Source organism: Cololabis saira, chromosome 3, assembly GCF_033807715.1.
Source record: "Cololabis saira isolate AMF1-May2022 chromosome 3, fColSai1.1, whole genome shotgun sequence".
In the NCBI taxonomy this organism is placed as follows: domain Eukaryota; kingdom Metazoa; phylum Chordata; class Actinopteri; order Beloniformes; family Belonidae; genus Cololabis; species Cololabis saira.
The window spans coordinates 45,240,956-45,262,199 of NC_084589.1; the positions used below are offsets into that span (position 1 = coordinate 45,240,956).

Below are 21,244 nucleotides of genomic sequence, written 5' to 3' on the forward strand. Positions count from 1 at the left end.
AGTAACTGACTCAGAGTTTGAGTTAAATCGCTTTCTGGAACTGGAAACTCTGGATTTCCCTCATCTCAGGCTTAACAAACTCAGACTTTTCACTAAACCCGCTTCCTGGAATACCCCTCTGCTCTCCAACCTGCAGATCTGCAGCTTCAAGACGGATCTCAACATCAGCTTTAGAATAAACCATGTGTCAGACGAGTTGTAAAATTAGTACAACTTGATTTTATACATGTGATTAAATAATATTGTTAATTTCATATTATTTAAATATGAAAAACGTACACAAATATGTTGTAACTTTAGCTTATATAGTTACAATATAACAGCATGGATCATTTGAATTACATTGTTTTTACTTAGTTTGTCCCATGAATTATCACGATAATCTGATGTACGTGCAGCTCAGATTTAAAATGCTTAAAGCCTTTTACAGTTTTCAGCGAACTATGTATAACATCACAATATATCGCAAAATTTGAATACTGCAATATCGTATTGTATCGGGACTCAAGTGTCGTAATGCGTTTCCCACATCACACTCATCTCCTCATTCATCTTTAAACCAAATGTTCTTGTTTTCTAAATCAATAAAAACATTTTAAAGGGGAAATAAAAGCAAACCGTATCTGACTGCACTGACTTCTGAAATCTTCAAGATTTTTTGTTTAATGCTGCAGACATCAAAGTTTATAAAATGGTGATAGATGGTTGGCTGTTCTGTTTCTGACGTGTTGATGGTTGCGTTTCTTCTTTTGTCCTTGTTTCTCTGAAGTTTCTTCATGTTTTTCAGAGGAATGTTGTAAAAACTGAACATGTAAATATATCAAACTTGGACTAAACTCTGAACGGAGTAGATGGAGAGAGTTTAACAACATGGAGCTGCAGATTAACTTTACAAAGAGAATGTGAGTGAAGAAGAAACAGACGGGAAAAAGAACGTGTGAGAGAGGCTTTGTAGATGAACGAAATAAACTGTCACGTTTAAAGAAACTTCAGCACATACTAACAGCTCTTTATTTGCACCGTGGAGACGGCAAGTTACAAACAGCAACAAATAATACAATTTTAAGAAGGAACAGGGATTCAAACAAACTCAATGCAGAACTTTAAAAAAAGTACACAACCACATCGTTCCCTCTGCGTCAAGTTGACGGAGAAGCATAAATCCAGGTTGAACCTGCAACCCTTGTGGGGAGGGGATTAGGCTCATCAGCCACAGGAGGTGGTGGTTGGACTTCTGCAGGTTCTTCTTCTGTGGGTCAGACAGGAGTGGACAGCTGCCCCCGGAGGACCACAACATGAGCTTCATTTGTCACGAGTCACCAGACTTCTCCTCCGGGTGATTTTTCATGTGACTCAGCAAACCAATTCTGCGGCTAAAACCTTTGTTGCACGTCTTGCACAAATATCGCTTCTCGCCCGTGTGCGTGGTTATGTGGCTTTTAAGATCTGATAATCTCGTAAAGGTTCTGCTGCAGGTGTTGCACAGGTACGGCCTTTCACCGGTGTGGATCCTCGAGTGAATCACCAGGTTGCAATTTTGCGTGTAACTCTTTCCACATGTTTTGCAGATGTAGGGCTTCTCGCCCGTGTGGCTCCTCGAGTGAACCACCAGGTGGGAAACTTGCCTGTAATTCTTTCCACATGTTTTGCAGATGTAGGGCTTCTCGCTCGTGTGCGTGGTTATGTGGCGTTTAAGATCTGATAATTTAGTAAAGGTTTTGCTGCAGGTGTTGCACGGGTACGGCCTTTCGCCAGTGTGGGTCCTCGAGTGAATCACCAGGTTGGAACGTTGCGTGAAACCTTTTCCACATGTTTTGCAGATGTAGGGCTTCTCGCCTGTGTGTGTGGTTATGTGGCGTTTAAGATGTGATAAATAAGTAAAGGCGTTGTTGCAGGTGTTGCACAGGTACGGCCTTTCGCCAGTGTGGATCTTCTTGTGATCCATTAAAATACTACGTTTACTAAACTCTTTCCTGCAAGTTCTGCAAGAAAACACCTTCTTCCTCGTGTGGGTCCTGATCAGCTTTGATTTACAGTTGCTGTCTGACGGGAAAGCAGCATCTTCGTGGTCACCGTGTCGTCTCATTGGCTCCGGATCTGCAGTTTTACTGGAGTCTGAGTGTAAACTTTCAGTCCCTTCCTCATCTTTGTTTTGAGCTTCAGGAGAAGTGTGCAACAGCAGCTTGCCACAGTTTGGTCCTGGTTCATCATTTTCAACTTTCACATCAGCGACATTGACCAATGGAACATCCACCTCTACGTCCTCGTGCTTCATCTCCTGACTGCTGGAGTCTTCCTCCAGTTCTGTAGTCTGTGGATGCCCTGGTTCCTCCTGGTCCGGGCTGCAGCTCCTCTCCAGGTTATCCAGGTGCTGGTCACTGAAAACCCCATCCTCCTCCACCTTACAAACATTTTCTTGTGGGAGGTCTGGAATTACAAAAAGGGACAAAAAGATAGGATTTTTAACAAGTCAAAAGTGTTTCCCAGTGTTGATTGTTTAGTTGTATTTGTGAGGTTTAAAGTTTGTCCTGAACCTTCTGTCTTCCCCTTCAGCTATGTAGTATATTTGAAAACAAATGCATTACTCTGTGTGACCATTAGGCGGCACTGTGACTGTAGGAAATCTAGCAGAAAAATTGGAGTCTGGATCCAGAGATCTGAACTGTTTCTTGTCGCCAGTGGAATCGACGAAAAGTCTGATTCAGTGAAAAGAGCCACGTTCCTACATGTGGCCGGGGATGAAGCAATTAAAGGTATACAACACTTTTGACTTTGATGAAGACGTAGATGACAGATACATTGAAAGAACATTTCTGCCAACATTGTGAGCCAAGGAAAAATGTGACGTATTTGAGGCACCTGTTCTTTATTCAAGTGCAAGGAAAATCAGAGACTGTTGTATATGTAGGGGTGATAGTAAAAAAAAATCCTGAGCCTGAACTTTTTTTCCCTGGGAGGTAAGCGAGCCCCTAAGCCAAGATATATGCCCCGATCAACACAATTGTCATTTTTTGTCCTCTTAGGGCCCGATTTACTAAGATCCTAAATAAAGAGTACTAAATTGCGTGTGCACTGAAAAAGTTTGCACATGCTGTTGTTGTGTGTTTTGTGGGTGATCAACTAAGATTTGCTAAGCAATTGATAACAGGTGCAAACCTCAGTATTTAAATGAGGTGTTGCGTGTCTTACGGTTTGCGAGCGCAAACTTTGCACCATGGAGAGTCTGGATGGAAAGCAGGATAAAGTCGCAAGCGCAAAATAAAATTTGACGAGTTGGAGTTAGAGATATTAGTGGAAGAGGCAAATTGTTGTGCCGTATTCAGCACCCCTGCCGTGAAAAGCACCCCCTCGTATATTCAATGATAAGTAGACCAAGAAAAAAAACTACACACTGACACTTCAATATATTTATATATACACACTCACACAAACACATACTAAGGAGTTTATAATATATATATTGACAAATATTATGGAAGGCAACAGTAAGCAGGCTATTAATTAATGACATCAATAACCATTTACCCGATTTTTGTTATCTGTGACTGGGATTGTGGGAAAGTATGACTATTGTGGAATCCATGAGCGCATTTAAACATGAATCATTAACACAAAACTGGACGCTAAACAGAACTTGACACAGAATGAGAATATAATTTTTGTCAGACGAGGGGTTTTTTTTTCACGGCAGGGGTGCTGAATACAGCACAACACCAGGGTATGACAACTGCAGAACAAGTATAGGCGCACAATAAGAAACACTTTTTTCTCCATGAAAACACGTGATTTATTTATTATCACAAATAAAAAAATGAATGTGCCTCCTGTGGCAACCTTTTGCTGAATAATACTCGATTTAACATTCAAATAAAATATTTCTCCTTTTGCATGTGGAGATGCTGGGCAGATTAGCACCTTCCTTTCGAACGTATTAAATACAGACGCATCACAATCCCCGCAAAAACTTTCAGGCTTGGTAAATCTCATTGCGTGTGGTAAATGGACCTATTTGCATTTTCCCCTCCCAGTATTTAGCGCTTTCTGGCGGTTACGCCCCATATTGATTATTCATCAGGGCAAAAGTACTAAATGAATATCGTGTGCTATTTTGTGCATTTGAGAGGCGCAGTCCTCTTTGCACGCTGTTAGTAGATCAGCTTGCGCATTGGTTTGCGGGTGCTGTCAAGTTTGCACACGTTTTTACGCATGCAAACCTTTAGTAAATCAGGCCCATAAAGTGTAAGTCTGGTGTAAATTGACCCATGGTCCTGTTGTTCAAGCTCACCACATGCAGCCCATAGAAAACAGAATGAGACAATTGAACAACATAGGCCAAGGGTGTGATTCCCTGGGACAACATTTTGATAAATAGTTCATTAAATTGAATATTCTGATGACTTTTGTAGATTTTCCATATTTTTGTAGATATGCCTTATTTTGGTGATTTTGGTATTTCGGTTAACAGCCTGGAGCCTGGTGACGCGAGGCTAGAATCAATCCGATTGGCCAAAACCCAGGACCACCCCCTACACTATTACCGATTGGCTTAAGTATGGCTACTGGTGTGGTTTTGAGTGAAAGCGTCTCTCGGATCTACGCGAACGTAGTGCTGGGCGGTATGACCAAAAATGTATATCACGGTATTTTTCAAAATTATATCGGTTTCACGGTATATCACGTTTTTTTTTTTTTCATGCACAACTGGGTGTTAACCACATTTTCTAATGATTTGGAAAGGAATTGCTGCAGTAAATTGGCTTAGAATGGCCTATTTTACTGTCATGAGGAGGAAATATTGTAGAAAAACATTAATGTCCACACTAGTATAAATACAGGTTTGCATGGCCTCACAAAATGATGCCGTTTACAATGAGGTGGCGGCACTTATGATTCTAATGTAGGGCTGAACGATTTTTGAAAATAATCTAATTGCGATTTTTTTCCTCAATATTACGATTGTGATTTAATATGTGATTTTTTTCAAGGTCCTGTTCTCATGCATTTTTCAACTCCACAAGCAATAAATCAGTCTGTTTCAAGTAGATTTTCACTTGAAATAAGTAGAAAAATCTGCCAGTGGAACAAGATTTTTTTGCTTGTGGGTCAATGACGTATAAGGCCTTCGAGTAGCCCATTTTTAAAATACTTAAAATAAAGATATTTTTGGCCATTTTCCAAACATTTGAAATGTAGTGTACACATACATGTATGTGAAAACTTCAAAAAGGTATTTTAGTGTTTTTAAACCTACATCTACATTTTACACATTTAGTGTTTTTAAACCTACATAGGGCAACGACCTTAAAAAAGTCATTTGGGGCGACCGTAATTTATCTCAAATTTAATAGATTTCCATAACAAAATGTATATTTTAATAAGTATCAGTAATTAAATTAACTGTTCAAGAAAGATAGACACATGTTTCCTTTCATTTTTTGAAAACCATTTTTAAATACATTCTATCTATAATGGCAGTGTCACCCTCTTACTTACTCTAAAATTCATAAAACTGATTTAAAATGTGTACAAGGTGTATCCACTTATGCATGCTATACCAATAATTTATATTTGAACCAAAACTGATAGACATTCAATTTTGAATTTGATACAGAATTGCCATTTGTTGGTTACCCCACATGACAGGTGGTCACCCCACATGATGCTTTCAAGTTTAATCTAATATAACAGGCTAACAGTTAGCTATATGATCTAAGCTAGCTACTTCTCACCACATATCACTAACAAATTTACCTTCAAAATATAGATTTGCAAATAAAACGAATTATTTACAGTTTTAGGGTGGTCACCCCACATGATATCAAAATGTGACGTATACACTGCAGCAGTTAGAAAGAGGATTTATTTGTAAAGGAGAGAGAGACTACTGACCTGCAGGTTGTCTCTCTGGGACCCTCATGGAGTAACTGACTGATGCAACATCCTCTTTGAGATGATTGTCAATATAAAAGTCCCTCAATTGTATTTTTTTCATGGTCACCCCAGATGATAATTCAGACAATGAACATATTCGGACAAGATTAGTTTGTGTATTATGATTGAAATGTGTGTACAAATGTTCCATAACTTTGTCAATAAATCTAAAACAAGTTTGAAAGTATGCCCAATAGGGCAAGCATTATTTTTAAATTGTTTTAATGTGATTTAAAACCAGTTGTCCAAACAGAAGTCAAGGCCGGACGGTCACCCCACATGATGTTTTCACACTTCAGATGGTAGAAAATGACCAATAACCAACATGCTTAAATAAAATAAGAGTGGGCACATGTAGAAGGAACGTATCAGACATACATGTTATATTTTTTATTCATTTTTATGTTTATTATTAGGTAAAAAGTTCCATCGGACAAAAAAAGTAAGCGTCACGTCTTTGTTGAAATGTTGAAATAGCAGTAAAACCACATTCATTGATGAAATGACATAAGGGATGGAAAGGAGGGATGGCAGTTTTACAGGGGGGATGATTTGGACCGTTTTTATTTCGGGGGGGGGGGTGCCATCACATCACCCCTCATCCCCCCTCAACTCGAGTACTGCTCACAGGGAAATCAGAACTTCTGCATAAATAACTCAAGAATCCCAGAGAGAAAAAAAACACCAGCAAGCTAACAAACAAACCAATAAAACTCTCAGAGTTAACAAAACGAACCAGCAATGAACAACTAGTATCCCCGCTGTTTTAACCTCCTGATGAGCTGATGGGCTGCAGGTGTGGTTTAAAGCTGATTTATGGTTCCGCGTTACACCAACGCAGGCCCTACGCCGTGGGTTACGCGAAATACGGCGCACCCTACGGCGAAAGTTCTGCGTCGATTTAACGCGGAACCATAAATCAGACTTCACAGCGCCCGGCTCGTACTCCTCGCCGCGCGCAGCTCCTCGCCAACTCCGCGCTCATATATTTAATACATTTATAAAGCCCATATATTTATAAAGCCTCACTTGGCCGAGCGCTAACAAGAGGCCATGGTAGATTTAGGTTACACGCGGACACGCAGCACTGTTGACTTTTCCCTGCCGGCTCTGCTCACTGCTCACTCGCTAAACAGTCCCCTCACAAACAGTGTCCAGCGGCGCTACGTTCCGCCGCGCGGCGCTCCCAACGTTGTGTACGCTACTCACCGGTATTATGGTATATGAAAAATTCATATCATAAAAAAAAAATAAACACCCGTATTCGGTATGAACCGGTATACCGCCCAGCACTACGCGAACGGCAAACCTGATTTTATTTATTTTTTTCTCGCAAACACCTCGGTATGCCGGAAATCCGGCGTGACGCCGGAGCGCTATCACCCCTGCATATGTGACTGATTTAAAAAACAAAGTGAAAGACTGAGTTTGAGCACCTCACCGACTCACTGACACTTATTGATGTAAATGTTCGCACATCCAAGTGGAGAACAAGGTGGATTGAGGAAAACCTACAGTATGACCCTCGCAGAACTGGTCAGTACCAATAAGGCAGAATGAAACATCTTTATGTAATCTGAATTAGATGACATATATGACACGCACTGCAATCAATCTCACTCTAATAAAGTAAGGTAGCTGTCTTCAATTTCATAATGACACCATAGTTAAACTGAAACAATAGTAGGTACAGTAGCCTATGCTGTACCAGGATCATTCTCCATAGGTGTTAATAGAGGGGTTAATCGTACCACAGAACACAGCACATACACCTACTACCTTTCACCAGACAGTGCCAATTCATTTAATATCTCACCTCTGCATTTATAGCCAAGCTACTTGAGGGAGGACACAGGTCCCACACACTGGAGACACTTGTCCAAGGGGGAGACAGTTGCACACACCAGGCTATGTTTCTGACACTGTTGGAATTGTTTTATTGTAACATTTATTGTTACCAGACAGTTTGAGCAGCAAGACATTTCAGAATCATATGTATTTATCTTAAAAGTATAAAAAAAAAAAAAAAACGAATTTCCATCAAATGTCTACATTACATTCAACTTACCCTCTCACTGTTGACAACTGTCTCCATTTCAGTTGGACTGCAGAACTGATTCTCCGTGTCCATCTAAGATAGGGAACATACGACGGAGTATTAGGGCCAAACTAAGACAAAAAAAATTTGGAAATTACAAGAATAAAGTCGTAATATAATGAGAATAAAGTCGTAATAGAATAAAGTCATAATATTACGAGAATAAAGTCGTAATATTACGAGAATAAAGTCGTAATATTACGAGAATAAAGTCGTAATATTACGAGAATAAAGTCGTAAAATTACGAGAATAAAGTCGTAAAATTACGAGAATAAAGTCGTAAAATTACGAGAATAAAGTCGTAACATTACGAGAATAAAGTCGTAATGTTGCGAGAATAAAGTCGTAATAGAATAAAGTCGTAATATTATGAGAATAAAGTCGTAATATTATGAGAATAAAGTCGTAATATTACGAGAATAAAGTTGTAAAATTCCGAGAATAAAGTTGTAAAATTCCGAGAATAAAGTTGGGACATTACGAGAATAAAGTCGTAATGAATAAAGTGGTAATTTATGAGAATAAAGTCATAATATTATGAAAATAAAGTGGTAATTTATGAGAACTCTAACAGGAAGGAATATTGAGCATCTTGTGAAGCTATATTTATATATTTATAATTTATTACAACTTTATTCTCGTAATATTACGACTTTATTCTCGTAATATTATGACTTTATGCTCATAATTTTACGACTTTATTCTCATTACATTATGACTTTATTCTCGTAATTTCCTTTTTTTGTTTTTTTGTTTGGCCCTAATACTCCGTCGTAGGAACAAGAGCAGATGTGTTCAAAATTAACACCGTGGACTGCCTGTGTTCATTTCCATTAAAGCAGCACAACGGAACTTTCAGCTTTTGTTGAGTTTGGCGCCATCTTTTGGACAAAATGCTTTACCAGAAAGAACACTACGTTTCCCATGAGCGCCAGCGCGTACTGCCGGAAAGATCCTGTCCCGTCACGTGCATTTGTTTTGATAGTAAATGAAGACGGGACGGACTTTTCTGTTTCACCAAGTGAACAGATGGAACGCAAAAAAAAGATGTTAAACTGCTGGAAAGGAACTGGAATTTACCGGGATACCTTAAACAAGGAAGCCAGGGAGCAGTATATGGAGAAAATAATGATTATTAACGGTTTAGATCCATATGAAATCCCTACTGAAGAATGGAGCTCCTCGTCGGAGCGCCACTCTTTAAAAGGATTTACTGCCGCAGTTCTGCAGAACCCACGTCTCCGGCTACCTTGTTTAGGAGTGTTTGGCAGCTGCTTTGGTAAATGTTTGACTCGCCATGTGTTTCAATAAATTTGAAATAGTACAACATACAGTACAAGTTATGTATCCCTCTTCTCTTTTCTTTTGACTGCTATATTATGTTGAAGAGGCTCCGAGGCGTGAGCAACATTTTTGTTTTCCTCGTGAGATTTTTTTTTTCCTCTGCAGCTACAAATAAGAGTTAATATTTTTTCCTCAACAAACTAGTTTTATCTGAAGATTGGGGTTAATTGCACCGCAGAGAGCTGGCCAGCAACAACGTTTAGCTGGAGAAGTGGGGAATAAAACCCGTGTTTTGATCCGACCCGGTCTGTGTGAGTGTTTGTGGTTTACTGTGTGGAAGGTGTTTGGTCATTACAGCCGCGATCCAAGCGAGCCGACGACTCTTTCACTCTGTTATCTCAGATACTTCGCGTCCATGGTTCTGCCTCCGAGCAGGAAAGCGGTGAAAAGTTAAACCATTAGGATCTTTTCCCCACGTCTGTTGTGTGGAGCTGCTGCAGCCACAACACAGCAACGGCTTACCAGCTTCTGCTGAGCTCTGCGCTCCACGCCCCGCCCATTTTCGTCTCGACTGCCAATCGGGAAGGAGGGCGAAGTGACGTATGCCGTAAAGCAGTCAAAGCCGTAAAGATTTGTAGTTTTTTAGTGTGGCATGGTTCCTACCATGCTCCTCAAAGTTACATAGTGCCAGTGAAGGCGATACAGACCCCTCAGACCATGACAGAGGTTCATTAAACCTGTTGGAAGTTGATGTACCATCACAATGACTCTGGAAATATGATATTAAGGTGGAAAAGTTACATAGTATCGCTTTAAGTGACAGGATAAAAATAAGTGTGGAAATACAGCTTTAGAAGGTCTGTTTAAAATATCTTGCACAGGCTCCAGACTAACTTGTCCACTGGTGCGACCGACTGGGAAAGTTGGTTGCACCAGCACATGATTTGGTTGCAGCCTTTTTATGTAATATTGTATCATTCAGAAAGGAGTGCTTGAAAACAGGGTTTTGTATCTGTAACCATAGTTTTGTAAAGCTGTGCATTTATGTTTGTACCTGTAACTATAGTTTTGCAAACTTATACATTTAAGTACAAGCATTTATCTGTAAGCTTAGTTTCGTAAACTTCTACATGTGTGCAAACTCCGTTTTACAAGTCTGTGCATTCAGACACTTGCAAGCTCACTTTCATACAGCTAAATATTTAATAGCTACTACTATGTACAAGTTTACAAAACTATGGTTACAGATACAAACAAATATGATTTACAGCAGGGATATTCAATTGGCGGCCCGCGGGCCACATGCGGCCCGCCAGGAGCTTTTATGTGGCCCCTGGTCATATTTCCAAAAAAGGGGGTGTTTGTTGAAGAAAAAAAATATATATATATATATTTTTTTTAAATAATATTTTTATAACTGGCTACTATGGACTAAAATGGTTGTGCTCAATGCTTAATATAATATTCAAATAAGGAAATCTTGGTGGAAAGTGGTGCTTTTTCATTACGGCGTGTTTTATTAAAAGTAGGTCAATATCAATTTCATTACGTTTGCACAATGCATGGTTTCAAAATGAACTTGCATTTAAAATAATATTTCTTTATCTGAATATTATATTTAACATTCACAATGACTAAATCTGGAGACAATTAATACATAATTCATATGTAAACTAGATATATTCAAATGTATAATACAAATGTATACATAAGTCTTCGTCTTTGAGTGCAAAATACATTTTGAAAACCCCCACATTTTCAAATTGTGCGGCCCTCTCCATACAGTCCTTTTGCAGATGTGGCCCCCGGCCGAATCTAGTTGAATACCCCTGATTTGCAGAAACAAAACCCTGTTTTCAAGTACACCTTTTTGGATGAGATATATATATATATATATATATATATATATATATGATATATTCCATATTATTCTGGTATTGCTTTACTATGGAGATAACGGAGCATATTTTAATAGTGTTGCACTTGGTCAGTGATTTGGCTGTTTTGGTCGTCCAATGTGACGTTACTGCAGGGCTCTACAGAGCGAGTATTTCACTTGCTCCTAAAAATGGAAATGTGCAAACTGGAAGAAATAATTTACGAGCACAGTGTGCGAGTTAAGATTAAAACCTACAGTAATGTTTTTTGCACCCCGCTGCTATTCATTCAGAAAATAGTATTTCATACTCAGATAATGTACAATGTTTATTAAAATTATCAATATATACCTGTTCCAAATCTTCAATTGTGGAGGAAGACTTTGTAACACGAGAATCTTCTGGAGGCATTTCCTCAGTAGAAACCTGCAAAACGGAAAAATATAGATATTTTCATAAATGTCTTGATGGCAGGTTGTTCCCTTTGTAACATTATGCAAAAGGTTTCATGGCTGTGTTTCTGAGTGTTTTGAGGGAAAGAAATCCAATCAAAAAGTTTCTTAACTGGTCAACAAGGAAAATTATTACAGTCTATCGACTTTGAAACCTAGAATCTTCCCAAAATAATGTGTGTGTGCGTGGTTATGTGCCGTTTAAGAGCTGATGATTCAGTAAAGCTTTTTCCGCAGGTGCTGCACAGGTACGGCCTTTCACCAGTGTGGATCTTCATGTGATCCACTAAATTACTACTTTTACTGAACTCTTTCCTGCAAGTGCTGCAAGAAAATACCTTCTTCCTCGTGTGGGTCCTGGTCATCTTTGATTTACAGTTGCTGTCTGACGGGACAGCAGCATCTTCGTGGTCACCGTGTCGTCTCATTGGCTCCGGATCTGCAGTTTTACTGGAGTCTGAGCGTAAACTTTCAGTTCCTTCCTCATCTTTGTTTTGAGCTTCAGGAGAAGTGTGCAACAGCAGCTGGCCACAGTTTGGTCCTGGTTCATCATTTTCAACTTTTACATCAGCGACATTGACCAATGAGACATCCACCTCTACGTCCTCGTGCTTCATCTCCTGACCGCTGGAGTCTTCCTCCAGTTCTGGAGTCTGTGGATGCCCTGGTTCCTCCTGGTCCGGGCTGCAGCTCCTCTCCAGGTTATCCAGGTGCTGGTCACTGAAAACCCCGTCCTCCTCCACCTTACAAACATTTTCTGGTGGGAGGAAGAGAGGAGAGAATGGTTCTTTAATAAATCCCAGAAATGTTTATAAAAAGTTGCAGTAAGACCATCACTCCCTGGGGATTTGTCCAAAGACAAACTGTTAACTGGTCAAGTTCAACAGAAGAAATATCAGCATCACATAAATCTGCAAACTCTTTTTCTATAGTTGGAATAAGATCTTTGATATAGTTAAAAAAGTTGTCAGCATCATCTCTAGAGAAAGATGAGGAATAAAACTTACTGTAGAAGGAAACTATTTCTCTGGCAATCACAGCTGGATCTGTGACAGTTTGATCTTTAATCACCAGTGATTTGATTGAATTTCTTTCCTGTTTTCTTTTTTCTAATCGACAAAAGTATGATGTGCTTTTTTCTCCTTCCTCTATCCATTTTGCTCTTGATCTTATATAAGAACCTTCGGCTCTCCTGAGATAGATTTCATCAAGCTTAATTTTCAAAATTTGTAATTTTTGTTTATCCTCATCAGTCTGTAAAATTGTATTGCAATATGAGTTTATTTCTTTAATAATTTCTGATAATTTGTTACTTCTGTTACGTGATTTTCCAAAACTAATAGCAAATTCTCGAATTTAAAATTTTAAGAATTTCCATTTAGCAACATAAGATATTATTGATTCATCACACTTTACATCTGAGATTATGATTTAGATTCCATCATGAAAGGCCTGGCATTTCAATAAACTTGCGTTAAATTTCCAGTAACCTTTGTTCCTACGATGGATTAAATACATATCAAACCTGCAATTTTATTTTCAAAATATTGTTCCTTCCACTTTCATTTTCTTTGTCATGTAAAGATTGTTTTCAGTTCAACAGTGATATGCACCATTTTAATACAAGACAGGCTAATCATTTAAATCTCCTGAAGTTCCGTACTGGTTTGTGTCAGTTCTCCATCAGATACAGTTATGGAACACCTACAGCAATCTCGTCTACCTCTACTTCATTCAATCATTTTAAACGTAAACTCAGGACACATTTAATTGATCAGATTACCTAATGATATTTCTAGATTTGTTATTTTTTTCTTTAATCATGTAGATACCATGTATTCTATTCATGCTGCTGTTTATTTGCTTTGTCTTTGTTTTTAGACTGCAATCATGTATTCTGCATATTTTAAATCTTTGTACAATCTTTTGCTGTATTTTACAGGTAGAGGCCTCGTATAAGCCCCTTGGGCTTTTTGCCTCAGCCTAGCACATTACCAATCTCTCTTTACATTTGTATGTTACTTGTTCTGTTTTTTAAACTGTGCTGAATAAATGAATAAAAAAAATGGTGATCTGCATCTTTTCTACAGAATAAAGGATTAAGTGTAAAGTGTGAAATATCAGTCTGGTCCAGAGTCTGAATGGAGCATGAAAGGCAGCACCAAGTAAACAGAACAACAAATTAGTTCGGGATGTTTCCGAATCCCACATCAGCAGCTGCTTGAGCTGGGGAGTTTCCCATTTAGTTGGTTTGCTTCATCACCACGGCTTTTAACTGGAAACAAAGGGATCTTGTAGGAGTCACACTCATGTGTTCATTCATTCAACTTTCCAGGGTTACGTACCGACTCTGTGGAGTCTGATTTCAGGTTTCCAGGCGAGGTCCAACAGTCTGCGCTGACGGTCGAGCTCTTCTTCATACTCCAAGATGCTTTTTTCAAACACTGACAATATTTCTACAGCAGCTGCTGTTAGTCGCTGACCGATAAACTCTCTCAGATGATTCACCTTAGACATTGTTGAAGAGGAAAAAGAAAGGAAACAACAGAACCGTCCTCCTCAAAGGAATCACTGCTCACGTGTTCCGTTCGCTCCAAACTTCCGACCTTCCGCCGGGTGTTACAATCTGGAGTTCCGGTAGAGCTCACGGTTCTTCTTCTTTGGGTTAAGCAGACTAGACGCATCAACGGCGTATTACTGCCCTCTACCGACCATTATTCAAGTCTCTGTCAGTGTATTATATTTTCCTATATAGACCAATACTGTGCAGATAATCCAACAGTTTCTTCATGTTAGTCCAGTTATCCAGGTTGAGTAGATTACGCAGATTAAATACAGTTTCTCCAGCTGCTCCCAGGTCTCTGAACAGCTTCCTCCTTTGTAGAGAGTCATTCTCACTGGATGAGGATGTGTCTCACTGTTTCTCTGCCTCCACCCTCACATTTACCATCCGGGTGTTTCCCAATCAGAGCCAGCCCACTCCTCAGCCCACAATGCCCAAGCCTCAACCTGGAAATAACAACTCAGTCTTTCCTTTTACAGTTAAAAGTGCATTTTCCTTTTTCCACTGAGCTCTGTATAGCAAAATAAGACCTCCCTTTCTTTTCAGTTCCCCATGCCCTCTGCCACACTTCTTTTGTTGACTTATTTATGATTTCAGTGTATTCTGACAATCTTATTGTAAAGTGATTTCTATACTTTCCTCCTGTACTGCCTTTTTTGCTAATTCATCTGCCACCTCATTACCCTCCACACCTATATAGTTCCGTCTCGCAGTTACAGTCAGTATTTCATTTACCAACAAAAGTAATTAGAACAAAATACATACATTTTTTTCATCACAGGTTTACTACGACTTCTGTCATTTAGCAGACGCTTTTATCCAAAGTGATTTACATCTGAGAAAACAACACAAGCAAGAAGGTTTAGAAAGAGTTTTATTTTTTCCGACACAACGAGAGCTGACACAATTTATATGATAAGCTTCTGATTGTTAATATCAATATATAAAAGAAAAATATTTTTTTGTCATAAAGCGTTTATGCTTTTAGGAAACTTTTATTGCAATGGGCTTCAAAATAATACACATGGCAAGTCTTTGAGACATCAAAACATTTAAATATCAAACTGATCAAACTATCAAATTATCAAACTGATTTTGGTGTGAAATATATAGATATACAAGACTCATTTAAAGCTGCAGTTTCCAACTTTTAACCACTAGAGGGAATAAAGATCCCAAACTAACCCCCAAACTCAGAATGACGGTTCATTCATGCATGAATCACCCACAGGTTTTCTGCAGGGGTTTGAAGCCTCTTTTTCCTCGTATTGTGGCAGGTTGGAATTATATAAAGCAAGAAGTTTAAAGCGTAATTAGGGGCGTGGTCTTTTGATTGGCATTAATTTGTCCAACCTGTAAATAAATACTTTTTTTAAGATCTTAGAAAATGTTGGGAGTAAAGAATCAGGCCTGTAATTAGTGAATTGGTGTCTGTCTCCAGAAACATTTTCATTAAACCTTCTCCAAAGACCAACAGAGCAGATCATCTTTTTTTAACCCACATCAACTCCATGGTTCCTGACACAGTGGATTCCTATCAGTTTTCCTACCGTGCCAACAGATCAGTGGATGAAGCGATGGCTTCGGCTTCACTTCACCTTCCAACACCTGGACAGGATGAACACCTACGCACGGCTTCTGTCCCTGGATGTGTCATTTGATGAAGCCAAGACCAGTGAAATAACAAACTGGATCAAAATGACGTGATTGAGGAAGTTGAGGATAAAGGACAAAAGTGCATCTCCACTTTTCAACTTCATTTGATGACATTTCTCTTTCCACATTGTTTTCTGAGCTAAATGCTGGTTGTACTGATCACGCTGTACCAATAATCTGCGTCACTGACAACTTTCCTCTTGTTGATGCACTGAAGTCTTTTTTTAATTGTGTTTTTATTATTATTAGATTGTTCACTCTTGGGTTTATGTTGAGCTTTTATAACTCATCACCAGGGGGCACTGCTGCTCTTTCCACATATGGAGAGTGTAATATTCCAGAATTATAAACAATATAATAAGTCATCCATCAAAAATGAAAACTTAATTACATTTTCATGATTATTTCTGACTAAATATGAGTTGAGGTAAAAAGACATTTACTCCTAAACGGATGTCTGATATAAAAGGGTTAAATCCAAAGTGTGTCCTCTTCCTGGAATCTGATCCCGATGATCCTCCCTCTTCTTCCTGCTCTCCAACCTGCAGATCTGCAGCTTCAACACGGCTCTCAACATCAGCTTTAGAATAAATCATGTCTCAGACGAGTTGTAAATCTAGTACAACTTGATTTTATACATGTGACTAAATAATATTGTTAATTTCATATTATTTAAATAATATGAAAAACGTACACAGATATGTTGTAACTTTAGCTTATATAGTTACAATAACAGCATGGATCATTTGAATTACATTGTTTTGACTTAGTTTGTCCCATGAATTATCACGGTAATCTGATGTACGCGCAGCTCAGATTTAAAATGCTTAAACCCTTTTACAGTTTTCAGCGAACTGTGTATAACATCACAATATATATATATATATATATATATATATATATATATATATATATATATATATATCGCAAAATTTGGATACTGCAATATCGTATTGTATCGTGACTGAAGTATCGCGATGTTTATCTCACATCACACTCATTTCCTCATTTACCTTTATACCAAATGTTCTTGTTTTCTAAATCAATAAAAACATTTTAAAAGGGAAATAAAAGCAAACCGTATCTGACTGCACTGACTTCTGAAATCTTCAAGGTTTTTTGTTTAATGCTGCAGACATTAAAGTTTATAAAATGGTGACAGATGGTTGGCTGTTCTGTTTCTGACGTGTCGATGGTTGCGTTTCTTCTTTTGTCCTCGTTTCTCTGAAGATTCTTCCTGTTTTTCAGAGGAACGTTGTAAAAACTCAACACGTAAAAATATCAAACTTGGACTAACCTGTGAACGGAGTAGCTGGAGAGAGTTTAACTACATGCTCCATGTTGTTAAACTCTCTCCATCTACTCCGCTCAGAGGTTAGTGCAGATTAACTTTACAAAGAGAATGTGAATGAAGAATAAACAGATGGGAAAAAGGACGTGTGAGAGAAGCATTGTAGATGAACGAAATAAACATTTAAAGAAACTTCAGCAAGTACTAACAGCTCTTTATTTGCACCGTGGAGACGGCAAGTTACCAACAGCAACAAATAATACGATTTTAAGGAGGAACAGGGATTCAAACAAACTCAATGCAGAACTTTAAAAAAAAGTACACAACCACATCGTTCCCTCTGCGTCAAGTTGACGGAGAAGCATAAATCTGTATTGAACCTGCAAACCTTGTGGGGAGGGGATTAGGCTCATCAGCCACAGGAGTTGGTAGTTGGACTTCTGCGGGTTCTTCTTCTGTGGGTCAGACAGGAGTGGACAGCTGCCCCCGGAGGACGACGACATGAGCTTCATTTGTCACGAGTCACCAGACTTCTCCTCCGGGTGATTTTTCATGTGACTCAGGAAATCAATTTTGCGGCTAAAACCTTTGTTGCACGTCTTGCACAAATATAGCTTCTCAGCCGTGTGCGTGGTTATGTGGCGGTTAAGATGTGATGATTTAGTAAAGGTTTTTCCGCAGGTGTTGCACAGGTACGGCCTTTCGCCGGTGTGGGTCCTCGAGTGAACCACCAGGGTGGAACGTAGCCTGTAACTCTTTCCACATGTTTTGCAAATGTAGGGCTTCTCGCCCGTGTGGATCCTTGAGTGAATCCCCAGTTTGGAACGTTCTCTGTAACTTTTTCCACATGTTTTGCAGATGTAGGGCTTCTCGCCCGTGTGCGTGATTTTGTGGCTTTTAAGAGCTGATGATTTAGTAAAGGTTTTGTTGCAGGTGTTGCACAGGTACGGCCTTTCGCCGGTGTGGGTCCTTGAGTGAATCGCCAGGCTGGAACGTTCTGTGTAACTTTTTCCACAGGTTTTGCAAATCTAGGGCTTCTCGCCCGTGTGGATCCTTGAGTGAATCACCAGTCTGGAACGTTCTCTGTAACTTTTTCCACACGTTTTGCAGATGTACACGCACGCGGGCTTCTCGCCCGTGTGCATGGTTATGTGCCGTTTAAGAGCTGATGATTTAGTAAAGGTTTTTCCGCAGGTGTTGCACAGGTACGGCTTTTCGCCGGTGTGGTTCCTCGAGTGAATCACCAGGTTGGAACGTTCTGTGTAACTTTTTCCACATGTTTTGCAGATGTAGGGCTTCTCGCCCGTGTGCGTGATTATGTGCCGTTTAAGAGCTGATGATTTAGTAAAGGTTTTTCCGCAGGTGTTGCACAGGTACGGCCTTTCGCCAGTGTGGATCTTCATGTGATCCACTAAAGTACTATTTTTACTGAACTCTTTCCTGCAAGTGCTGCAAGAAAATACCTTCTTCCCCGTGTGGGTCCTGGTCAGCTTTGATTTACAGTTGCTGTCTGACGGGACAGCAGCATCTTCGTGGTCACCGTGTCGTCTCATTGGCTCTGGATCTGCAGTTTTACTGGAGTCTGAGCGTAAACTTTCAGTTCCTTCCTCATCTTTGTTTTGAGCTTCAGGAGAAGTGTGCAACAGCAGCTGGTCACAGTTTGGTCCTGGTTCACCATTTTCAACTTTCACATCAGCAACATTGACCAATGAGACATCCACCTCTACGTCCTCGTGCTTCATCTCCTGACCGCTGGAGTCTTCCTCCAGTTCTGTAGTCTGTGGATGCCCTGGTTCCTCCTGGTCCAGGCTGCAGCTCCTCTCCAGGTTATCCAGGTGCTGGTCACTGGAAACCCTGTCCTCCTCCACCTTACAAACATTTTGTTGTGGGAGTTCTGGAATTAAAAAAAGGGACAAAAGGATAGGATTTTAACAAGTCAAAAGTGCTTCCCAGTGTTGATTGTTTGGTTGTATTTGTGAGGTTTAAAGTTTGTCCTGAACCTTTGGTCTTCCCCTTCATCTATGTAGTATATTTGAAAACAAGTGCATTACTCTGTGTGACCATTAGGCGGCACTGTGACTGTAGGAAATCTAGCAGAATATTGGAGAGTCTGGATCCAGAGATTTGAGCGGTTTCTTGTCGCCAGCGGAATCGACGAAAAGTCTGATTCAGTGAAAAGAGCCAATTGAAAGAACTTTTCCGCCAACATTGTGAGCCAAGGAAAAATGTGAGGTATTTGAGGCACCTGTTCTTTATTCAAGTGAAAGGAATATCAGAGACTTTTGATGCATATGTGACTGATTTAAAAAACAAAGTGAAAGACTGAGTTTGAGCACTTCACCGACTCACTGACACTTATTGATGTAAATGTTCGCACATCCAAGTGGAGAACAAGGTGGATTGAGGAAAACCTACAGTACGACCCTCGCAGAACTGGTCAGTGCCAATAAGGCAGAATGAAACATCTTTATGTAATCTGAATTAGATGACATATATGACACAGACTGCAACCAATCTCACTCTAATAAAGTAAGGTAGCTGTCTTCAATTTGATAAAGACACCATAGTTAAACTGAAACAATAGTAGGTACAGTAGCCTATGCTGTACCAGGATCATTCTCCATAGGTGTTAATAGAGGGGTTAATCGTACCACAGAACACAGCACATACACCTACTACCTTTCACCAGACAGTGCTAATTAATTTAATATCTCACCTCTGCATTTATAGCCAAGCCACTTGAGGGAGGACACAGGTCCCACACACTGGAGACACTTGTCCAAGGGGGAGACAGTTGCACACACCAGGCTATGTTTCTGACACTGTTGGAATGTTTTTATTGTAACATTTATTGTTACCAGACAGTTTGAGCAGCAAGACATTTCAGAATCATATGTATTTATCTTAAAAGTATTAAAAAAAACAAACAAATGTCCATCAAATGTCTACATTACATTCAACTTACCCTCTCACTGTTGACAACTGTCTCCATTTCAGTTGGACTGCAGAACTGATTCTCCGTGTCCATCTAAGATAGAGAACAAGAGCAGATGTGTTCAAAATTAACACTGTGGTCTGCCTGTGTTCATTTGTTCATTTCCATTAAGTGACAGGATAAAAATAAGTGTGGAAATACAGCTTTAGAAGGTGAAAAATGTCTTGCACAGGCTCCAGACTAACTTGTCCACTGGTGCGACAACTGAGAAAGTTGGTTGCACCAGCACATGATTTGGTTGCACCTTTTTTATGGAATATTGTATCATTCAGAAAGGAGTGCTTGAAAACAGGGTTTTGTATCTGTAACCATAGTTTTGTAAAGCTGTGCATTTATGTTTGTACATGTAACTATAGTTTTGCAAACTTGTACATTTAAGTACAAGCATTTATCTGTAAGCTTAGTTTCGTAAACTTCTACATGTGTGGAAACTCCGTTTTACAAGTCTGTGCATTCAGACACTTGCAAGCTCACTTTCATACAGCTAAATATTTAATAGCTACTACTATGTACAAGTTTACAAAACTACGGTTACAGATACAAACAAATATGATTTACAGAAACAAAACCCTGTTTTCAAATACACCTTTTTGAATGATCAGTGATTTGGCTGTTTTGGTAGTCCAATGTGACGTTACTGCAGGGCTCTACAGAGCGAGTATTTCACTTGCCACTAAAAATGGAAATGTGCAAACTGGAAGAAATAATTTACGAGCACAGTGTGCGAGTTAAGATTAAAACCTACTGTAATCTTTTTAGCACCCCGCTGCTATTCATTCAGAAAATAGTATTTCATAGTCAGATAATGTACAATGTTTATTAAAAGTATCAATATATACCTGTTCCAAATCTTCAATTGTGGAGGAAGACTTTGTAACACCAGAATCTTCTGGAGGCATTTCCTCAGTAGAAACCTGCAAAACGGAAAAATATAGATATTTTCATAAATGTCTTGATGGCAGGTTGTTCTCTGTGTAACATTATGTAAAAGGTTTCATGGCTGTGTTTCTGAGTGTTTTGAGGGAAAGAAATCCACTCAAAATGTTTCTTAATTAGTCAACAAGGTAAATTATTACAGTCTATCGACTTTGAAACC

General features: G+C 39.3%; 2 protein-coding genes and 1 pseudogene across 2 annotated transcripts in view; all 3 read right to left on the minus strand.

Annotated features, from left to right (window-relative positions):
• Window positions 1-20,177, minus strand: part of LOC133440375 (zinc finger protein 660-like) — a 41,970-nt gene extending 21,793 nt beyond the window's left edge. Inside the window, exons 1-2 of the mRNA XM_061717622.1 lie at window positions 20,119-20,177; window positions 19,870-19,975 (exon numbers count right to left, since the gene is read on the minus strand). Coding sequence (XP_061573606.1) covers window positions 19,870-19,975; window positions 20,119-20,145 — 133 coding nt within the window. The 5' untranslated portion in view covers window positions 20,146-20,177. The remainder of the gene's footprint in view (window positions 1-19,869; window positions 19,976-20,118) is intronic.
• On the minus strand, window positions 843-7,778 carry LOC133440377 (zinc finger protein 239-like). The gene is made up of 2 exons (XM_061717623.1): window positions 7,748-7,778; window positions 843-2,427 (listed from the first exon to the last, which is right to left on the minus strand). Exon 2 carries the CDS (start codon window positions 2,273-2,275, stop codon window positions 1,310-1,312), a length of 966 nt encoding a protein of 321 aa, XP_061573607.1. The 5' UTR covers window positions 2,276-2,427; window positions 7,748-7,778; the 3' UTR covers window positions 843-1,309.
• Window positions 17,368-19,021, minus strand: LOC133440376 (zinc finger protein 432-like; annotated as a pseudogene).
• Window positions 20,178-21,244: the final 1,067 nt, after the last annotated feature.